Below are 9,317 nucleotides of genomic sequence, written 5' to 3'. Positions count from 1 at the left end.
TGAGGTAGGACTTTACTTATTTCGGGATGTATGGTAGCCAGATGCCCACCAAAGCTCTTCCTGTGCATTCTTTTTCAAATAACATTTTCATTACTCTTCTGCACTCCATCATATGTTATGATTTCCCAGATTTATGCATCACAACGACCAACATTGAAGCCCATAGCAAAAGGAGAAAATCCTCTTATGTTAAAATGAACCAGCTTTGACCAGACTCGTAGAGGAAAAAATTTCTAAATTGGTCTTATTTGTCAAAACACCTTACTAACATATTTTCATGACTATCATCAGTAAATATTTCAAAAGGGTGAAGAAGGGAGAATGTGAATCTCGTGGAGGTACCCTCTGTACAACTATAAATTTATGTATATGTGGTTGGGCAGATGGTTTATTAAAATAAAACAATACAGTTGGAACCGTTTACAACAATATGGAGGCAATAAAAATACCTTTGGATAATATATTACATGGGGTTGAAATATCAATACACACATAATTCAATGTAAAAGACTACTCATAGATACATGAGAAGTTCTAAAACTGTCCGGCAAAGGTATGCGGGCTTATTCTGTGATTGCCAAGTCTCTGCTTGGATAAAAAAATTGTGGGTTCCTGCTTTAAGTTGGAATTACAACCTCAAACTCTCAGAGTGTACTGATCCACAGCTGTTCCTCTGCATAGCCATGAAAAATAGTTCACTCCTCAACTCCATGGGAGTGGTAATGCAGGTGCATGCAAATTGAACTCAATACAAAATGTGTTGACCAAAAACAAATACTCATATGGATAGTTCTGAAAGAATTTTCAATCTTCATCATAGTCTGAGGTGGGTACAAACAGATGAATCTTTTTTATCACCACTTGATTATGTCGTTATTAGTAATCCCATCGTTGTTGAACCCTTAAATTAGCTTAAAATTCTCTGTCCTTGTTTGCAAGGATCCAAAGCAATAGGCAGGATCCCATTTTTCACAACTCCCAATTTACAACACTGTCTTCTAGGAACCTGCACAAAACAAGATAACATCCTCTGATGCTTAGTAGAAATTCAAATGGAGGATATCAATAAAATCATCATATATTATTTATAATTCTGAGAAAAAATGCATAGATGACATACTAAATGCCAATGGCGTTCAAAAGGTTTATGCACAACATGAATTTGCTGAACTTCCTTTTGAGATAAATTTTGTGAACGGCAATGACCCTTTTCCTTTTCTTTATCCAACATCTGGTATCTATCATATATGCTCAAAATCCTATTGCTTTCTTCTTCAAAATGACTCGCTTTCCAGTAGAAGAGAATGGGCTTGTCACATATTGGTCTTATGGCCGGTCTTGAATCCATAGCAAATTCTCCCACATGGTCACCCCAATTTAATGCACGGAATGTAACCTGAGGGTCTTGGAGCTCCCTGGGAAATAGTATGCTTGGAAAGACCTGAACAACATAGCCAAGAGAAATGGAGAAAGATAATTTCGCTGTGAGGTTATAACAGATAGCTTGCTGTAAAAAACTGGCAGGTTCGATCTCCATGGCTGACATGAAGTAACGGAGACTATCAAGAGTTTTGTGGCCAGGAAATAGAGGATCAAGGACATCTACATGATGCATAGAGACAAATGGTGCCAATGGGTGTGCTGACAGGAGGCCAAGTGCATTTCCTCGGATGTCAAACTGCACATGTGAAAATACCAGTTAATATTTCTCGAAACAGGGAATTGCTTTAGATAAAAAACAACTCAGTCAACCAAAAACATATTGCACTGATCTACTTTTAGGACTCAGTTAAAAATAAAAAGTAAAAGAACAAACAAAAAGTGTGACAAAGAATAGTTGAAGTAGCTCTTATTAGGATTTTGCTAACATTTCATAACTTGTCTGAATTTTATGCCAACTCTAAAAAAAAATATTCAACCCAATTTAGACAAAATCTATTTATTTCAAGTTGAAATTCACCAAAATTTTCTACATGAATGAAAGACACAAAGCATTGATAAGTAGCATATCTTATTTTTTTGGAAACATTAATATAGTGCTCAGATCTAGAATTGGAAAATTATAAAATAAAAATTACGAAGATATTGTAAGTAGCTCATATTCAGCTTTAGCTAACATTTTTTTATTTCTGAGATGTCATGCTAGTTCCAAAGAAAGGTAAAAAAAAATATATACAAATTGGTGTTATTTCAAGTTGAAATTCACCATAAAAATCGACATGAAGTAAATTCATAAAACATTGATAAGTAGCTTATTTTTGTTCATTTGAAACATTATTAGACTGCTCAATTCTAAAATTGAAAAATTCTGGATTATAGGAAAAATATGATATTGTTTCTGGTTGACGGTAACTGAAAAATGATCATTACTTTTGGTTGGTGATAGCTAAAATTCATCATCAAAGGCTCACAAAAGATCGTTCTCTAAAGAGAAACTATGTAGGATCTTGTGCAATGAAAATGCCTCAATTTTAATCCCTAGGTACATATATCCCTGCATCTTCAAACATTCCCATAGTATTGTAGATGCATCCAAATATTCATAATTGAGCACTTAAGGGCAAAGCAAGTTGTCAATATTTTTCATTGATCCTCTGTGAGGCCTTTAGCATTAAAAACGATTACACAAGGGCAGCCTAACCTGCTTTGGGTAGCAAAGCATAAAATCAATTCCTCTGGGCTTTACACTCAACCCAGCTGATGGATGCAAATGCTCAGTAGAAAGGAGGATTACGTTCTTTACCAGCCCTGTAGCTGGGCCTTTTTTCTTTTAAGAGTCCTGCAACATGACATAACCAGACTAAGGGATGAAAATTCTTTACAGAACGGAGTGCACATCGGTCATAGTGCCGTGGTTCTTGAAAATTCGTGATGGAAAACAACTACATAGAGAGAGGTGTAACAACATGAAACTAAGGAAATGATGTCCCAATTCTTACAGAATTAGGATAAAACAAAACTCAACCGAGGAAGAGCTATATGGTCATCAGTTCCATGCCCCTTTCCGTTGGAATTATCCTGCTCTACTGCAATTAAGGTCATCTTGCAAAGACTGTCTAGAGTCCAAATAATGGATGCTAAATATTTCCAATATATTAAATTACCATAACCAATTTTATGGTTTTATGGTCATCATAGCCAGATGTTTTAAGAAAATTTTTAAAATGCAGAAATTTTTCATCAATTAAAATTTGATCAACAGTGACAAACAACCCTTTAGAGCCCTATAAGGGAAAATATCTTTTTAATTTTGAATAGAGATAGAGATAGGGGAGGGAGGCGTGAATGGTAAACCACTACTTAGTAACCTCTGCATGCTCTGAAGAGAAGGCAGGCCCAACCAATATGGTTGTTGGTTCCTTGAACTAATTCTGATCATTTGGCACTTATCTAAATTGCAGGATATCACTGACTACTTTAGGAGACAAAGGACCATATCAGCTATGTTTTTGGAAGTCAAAGCGCTGTTTCATTCTCTAAAACAATCATTCTTTAATAGTGATAACATCTAGAGGAGATAGACAGCGAAAATTCACCTGATGGAAGCCTGGCTCTTGAGTAAGTGGAACGCCCAGCTCTGTAATACAAGCCTGCAACCTGTGGTCACCGCGAACGAGCTCAGGATATCTCTCGAGGCAGGCTTCAAGCATAGTGGACAGGGCTTGTGCAAGACCATAACTGATAGCGATGCCTGCCCCAGTAAAAGCCATGCTATGTGTATTATCATGATTCTCAAGATGACTCTCAGACTTTGCTCCAATATAAACCAACTCTGCGGGATCATACTTGGCCAAAACACTCATCAAATTCTCTGTGGAAAACATGGTGTCATCCTCACACAATACAAACCACTGTGCATCCCGAGGGCGTTGCCTGAAGGTGTTGAGTAAAATCATGGAAAGTCGAATACCCGAAGGCTCGGATTCATCAGAAACCATCACGGGAGGAAGAGACTGCTCGTCCTCTGCATCATATAGAACAATTTCCTCGACCCAAGCAAATCCTCTCATTAGACCAGGTTTGAACCAGAGTTTCAAATACTCCTTCCTCTGTGGCCATAGTTTGGATGAGCTCTGTATTGCAAAAACAATGTTTCTAAGTCTCAGAGACGTCTTAGAAATGTTTTGGAGTGGAAAACTTCCGTTTTGTTTTTGGGTGTCCAAGGGATTCCAAGGAAAGTTCGATGGCTCGGCATCTCCTTCAAGTCTTGGTCGTCTGCAATGATGCCTGTAGGTATAAATTGGGAAAACCAAAGCCAGAAGCGCTGCCAAGAGGACCAAATACCCCAGAGCACCCAATACCGCATTTCCAAACCACTTCTTCTTCTTCAGCAGCCTCCTGACAGCCTTCAATTGCATAGCCAATTTCACAGAATCCATCCACAATTTTAATTACTGATCCCAATTGACAAATAATTGCGTTTTCCTTGTGTTTAGCCCATGACATATGTCCCCATTGGTTGAGAATCTGTGGTTGGACTACAGAACAGACGCGTGCTTTTCACAAGTATAACCATTATTATTATTTTTAACTTGCCTTTCCCACTAATAGCAACAGGCCAAATGGAGAAATCCAAAATTTTGGTCCACTTGGCTTCTCTGCTGCTTGTTTCCTGTATGTTGGTCTTTTTTTGCCTGCAAATTAATCGTGTAGATAGATATTTCACTGCAATATATGAGGAGAATTTTGCAGGCAATAATTGAACTGATATCAAGGCTCTCTCTGCAGAAATGGACTGAATTTCGCTTGAAATTGACCAACTTCTTTTAATAGTTATTGGGTTTTGAACAAATTTATTTGGGCAGAATCTCTAGAATATAGAGATTCAGAGCATATTTAAATTATTTCTGTTTGTCTAAACCATATGCCACGGTCATAGGCCACGTATTGATAAACTCTGGTGACCAATTCAAGGCCGTCAAACTTTGAGTTTCCTTGAACAATGGATTACTCATGGAATTTAAATTTAGAAATTGACCAGATCTTCTTTTGGGCCCTTAGATGGAAGTTTCTTTCATGTTTCACGCCCGGGACTAGGCTAGCCAATCGAAGTCTAGGTTGGCTTATCGTGCAATTCATGAATTATTTGATTTAATATTGTGAGCAGAGTGAGTCAACGGAACTAGGTAAGGAAATACGTCCCAGAAGCGAGCGATGATGAGTAATGCCGTCATATGTATAGATATGGTTTGGTTGGAGAATCTAGATGGAGAAGGCAAAATGTTTCACCTTTTCATCTGTGTTGTTGAGAAAGTTCTCAGAAAGGTTGGAGAAAGGCGTTGAGATTCGCTTGTGACGTGAGTGAGTTAGGTCTTCACAAACCAACATAACTTCTATCCTGATTCTGCTCAGAATGGAATATTTTCAAAAGAAATACTTTCTATCTGCAGTGTGTTATTTTTTTTAAATAGTTTTCAAATTAATGACTTACAATGTAAGCTGATTCTATGCCTTAAAGCAAATGATTGATGGGAGCTCTTCAAAGGGTAGATTTTCAGGGCTGTCACATAATTCTGGATCGATCTTTAACCTGTTTAATTATGTGAAAGGAAATCGAACTCCGAACCAGAAACATAATGGTGATATCCTTTATGTTGGTGAATAAACTAATGTATATAATAATAATGAAAAAATTAATTACACATTTTAAAAAATTATAAAAATGTTATTACATGTATAATAATGGTGTTGAGAGACTCTTTATAACTTAATATGGGTAAAATGGGTGAGATAGTTCAATATGGGGAGATAGCCAAATATGGATGAGACATTGCACTGTACTATTAGATTAATACCTTTAATAAGGTATTAGTTTTAAAATTAAATTAAATTAAAAAAAATATTTGTTTGACAATAATATTTTTATTATTATTCAATTTTAAGGTTACTATTAAGTTAGATATTAAATTGGTATATAATTTTTTTTGTTTGTGGGATAAGGGATGACTATTAAATCTGCATACATATTTTATCTTCTTTTGGTTTTGAACCTGTAATCTTTTAAGAGGAAACACATGTTTTTAACTATTAGGCTCACTCAAGTTGTATATGGATTAAGTGATAAAGTTCAAATTTCACAGAGATTGAATGAATGGAAGAGATGTAGTGAAGCATTACATACAAAAAATAATAATAAAATATAATGGTTGGCTCAATTAAAAAACTAATAACAAATAAAAATAATAAGTCCACTCAATTCAATTTTTGATATTGCAATTTTGATTTATTTTAGTTATTATAATATTTCAAAGCTTCATGTTTAAATTTAATTTAATTTTTATTTTTTATTAAGAGAATCAGCGACTGACCACTAGTCACATGACATCAAGTATCCCTAAGTGGACCAAGCCATCACCCAACACCTGGCCCATGGATAAGCAACCCAAGGTTTGAATATGGGGTCTCAATCTCACAATGTTTTATATTTCCAAGTAAGCTACTAGGAGGGGGTTATGTTTCAATTTAGTTATAACTATATGATACTTCCAATAATCTCAGCTCCGAGGGTTAGCTCAATTGGTTGAGTCCTTGTTGTTAAAGCACCTTTGTTACTTAGAGGTCATAGGTTTATTTCTTTCGACACTCTCGGGGTTAGGCTTTGTGGTTGAGCCTGCAAAAAGTGATCCCTTCGGGTGGATTTGCTTGGTACAAATATTTTGTAGATGTAGCAGTCACCGATCTCTGAGGTTTGTGAACCACACAGAAGAAAATACTTACAATAATCTCTATATATACATATAAATTATGCATATCACATTAAAAATAAAACTATAAAATTATAAAATATGAGAAAGGAAAATGCCATGCATATATGTACATAGTGTATCATAAGGATTTTAATAAAACTAAAAATTATATAATATATATGATGACGATGATGCATATATGTATATAGTGTATCATAAGAATTTTAATAAAACTAAAAATTATATAATATATATGATGATGATGATGATGGTTAACGTCCACTAAGACCAATATGGTTTATCAGACCCCAAGAAAGTTAGTGATTAATTACGACTCTTTAAAATTTTATTTCTATGAGTAAAGAAAGGGAGAGAAATGTTCTAAGATCACTCTAGTTTTGTTGACTTAACAAGTCAAGAAGGTTGGTAGTGTGGAAAATGTTTTGAAAAGGAGAATATATGTGAGTAAGGGTTGGGCAATCCAAGAGAAAGTGCTTTTCATCTTCAACTCTCCTAGTATCGTAAAGGGCGCAAATTCTTTTGTCCCAAGGTGTTTTGGGAATAGACCAACACCCGATTTCACTTTGAAGCTCATGATAATTAGTTCTCTTTGCAATGTTCATCTTCTTCTTAGCATTGGTCAAGACAAAAAGATAATTTTGGTTATCAAGAGTGGCGTTGATCACCTCCTTATAATACCTTAGCTTCATTTTCCTTCTAACTCCTTACCATCTCACAACTTACCCTTAAATTTGGAAGTAACAACGTTTTAATATTATCCTTATTTTTCAAGATGATCTCCTCCTTTATCCCCTAATGTTTGAGTCATGATTGTGCATATTTATGCTAGCCTCACTTGAGCTGGAGGTGGGGCTTTTGACTAGATTTAGAAACATTTTTGGGGAACCTCTTGGCTTCCATGTTATACAACTTCTTCTTGTACATCACATACCTAAACATAATCATGTTTTCAATGGGGGAATGACTAGCTTTAATCAATAGAATAAGGTAGGAAGTATATATATATATATATATATATATACATATATATATATATATATATATATATATATATAATTATCAGAAATTCATATTATCTTTACATTTATAGTGTGTTAAGAGGGATCAAATTTTTTGAGGTGTAAATTTTTAATCAAATTTTATATTTAAAAAGAGATCTGCGTTTTGAGAAATTTAATCTTTCGATAAATTGAGAATTGACATGAAACTAACTAATTATATAAGAAAAAATGGAAAAGAAAAATATATATATTATGAAAAATCAAAATTTTATATTATTTTTATTTTGTTGAAGGAATAAAGAATCCTTATGTCCTAGAAAGAGGAGCTTTTAGTTAAGCATAAGAAATTTTAAGACATACTAGCTGTATATAATTCGATTTTAAATAGTTTTTATTATTTATAAAATTAAATTTAAATTAAATTATTATTAATATTTTACAAATCGCTAAAATAAATTAAAAATATCTCATACCAGAAGTAATTGATTTACTAAGTCTAGTTATATGTCGTGTAGTATTAATTATTTTTCACAAAAGATAGTAGTATGATATCTCGAGCAATTACATTTCTAAGTCTAACCATATAAATAGAAGCTTCTCCAATTAAGTATGTGTCATTTCTAAATACAATTTTTGTTAGATTCATCAAAATGTCATGTAGTGATAATTCTAAATTAAATTATTATTAATATTTTTCAAATCACTAAAATATTATATATATATATATATATATAAATTTTTTTTAAATATAATTTTAGTAATATGATTAGATAAAAATATTTATTTAATTATTTAAATTTTAAAATATATTTTAATAATGTTATTATTTTAAAAATTATTTAGTTTATTAATTAATGCATTAATTACATGATTATGATATTGATTAATTTCTATTAAAATTAATATGGTCTATCATACCTTAAGAATGTAAAAGGCCTAATAGAATTTTTTGAACATATTATTTTTATGTTTGAAGATAAGAGAGAATTGTTCCCATATCATATTTTTTAATATATTATTTCTATGTTCCAAGACAAGTGAAATAAGTAGTCCCATATCACTATAGTTTTATTGCCTTAACAAGTAAAAAAAAATAGTAATGTGACGTAGATTTTGAAAATTAACAATAATTTGAGTATAAATTAAGCTATCCAAAACAAAATGCCACATAAAATTTGCCATGTATATCTTAATGGAAATATATAAAATAAATAAACTTTTAGTTTTAAATACAACTTTGTAACTTCATATAATTACATTACATTACATTTAATAATTTCCATCATGATTTTTTTTTGTCAATCAAGATGCTTTCATTAGATTATCAAAAAGATGTCGAGTACAAAATTCATCTCAATAGGCCCTTTTCCCTCATTCCGACCAGACTTGTTGAGATTGGGACCTAGAGGAAAACATAGACAAACGATGACATTCTTTATTTCCAATAGGCCTATTAGCCTTGGCATACATAGACAAAACAAAAGAGAACCCTGAATAGGAGGCAACATATTAAGGAGGTGGGTTGGGAGGAATGACAGGAGGAGCAACAAAGTAGCCCACATGTTCATGCATGTGAAAATCAATATGCTCCACCCTCGCTTCCAAGCTG

The 9,317-nt window shown here is 33.2% G+C and overlaps 1 protein-coding gene across 1 annotated transcript; it reads right to left on the bottom strand.

The window, feature by feature from the left end:
- Positions 1 to 370: 370 nt before the first annotated feature.
- On the bottom strand, positions 371 to 4,927 carry LOC149249482 (uncharacterized). The gene is made up of 3 exons (XM_089458708.1): positions 3,537 to 4,927; positions 1,121 to 1,678; positions 371 to 1,006 (listed from the first exon to the last, which is right to left on the bottom strand). The coding sequence occupies exons 1-3, from the start codon at positions 4,377 to 4,379 to the stop codon at positions 908 to 910; spliced, it is 1,500 nt and encodes a 499-aa protein (XP_089314834.1). The 5' UTR covers positions 4,380 to 4,927; the 3' UTR covers positions 371 to 907.
- Between the last annotated feature and the right edge of the window lie 4,390 nt (positions 4,928 to 9,317).

Source organism: Pinus tabuliformis, chromosome 7 (genome assembly GCF_031772625.1).
Source record: "Pinus tabuliformis cultivar Carrire ecotype Pingquan chromosome 7, CPIR1, whole genome shotgun sequence".
Lineage (NCBI taxonomy): Eukaryota > Viridiplantae > Streptophyta > Pinopsida > Pinales > Pinaceae > Pinus > Pinus tabuliformis.
This window is presented reverse-complemented; position numbering and strand designations above follow the sequence as displayed.

Coding starts and splice junctions, on each gene's coding strand:
- LOC149249482 (XM_089458708.1), bottom strand. CDS start 4,379: ATGGATTCTGTGAAATTGGCTATGCAATTGAAGGCTGTCAGGAGGCTG. Junction 1,679..3,536: donor AAGAGCCAGGCTTCCATCAG/GTGAATTTTCGC, acceptor TCACATGTGCAG/TTTGACATCCGAGGAAATGC. Junction 1,007..1,120: donor TTGAACGCCATTGGCATTTA/GTATGTCATCTA, acceptor TGTTTTGTGCAG/GTTCCTAGAAGACAGTGTTG.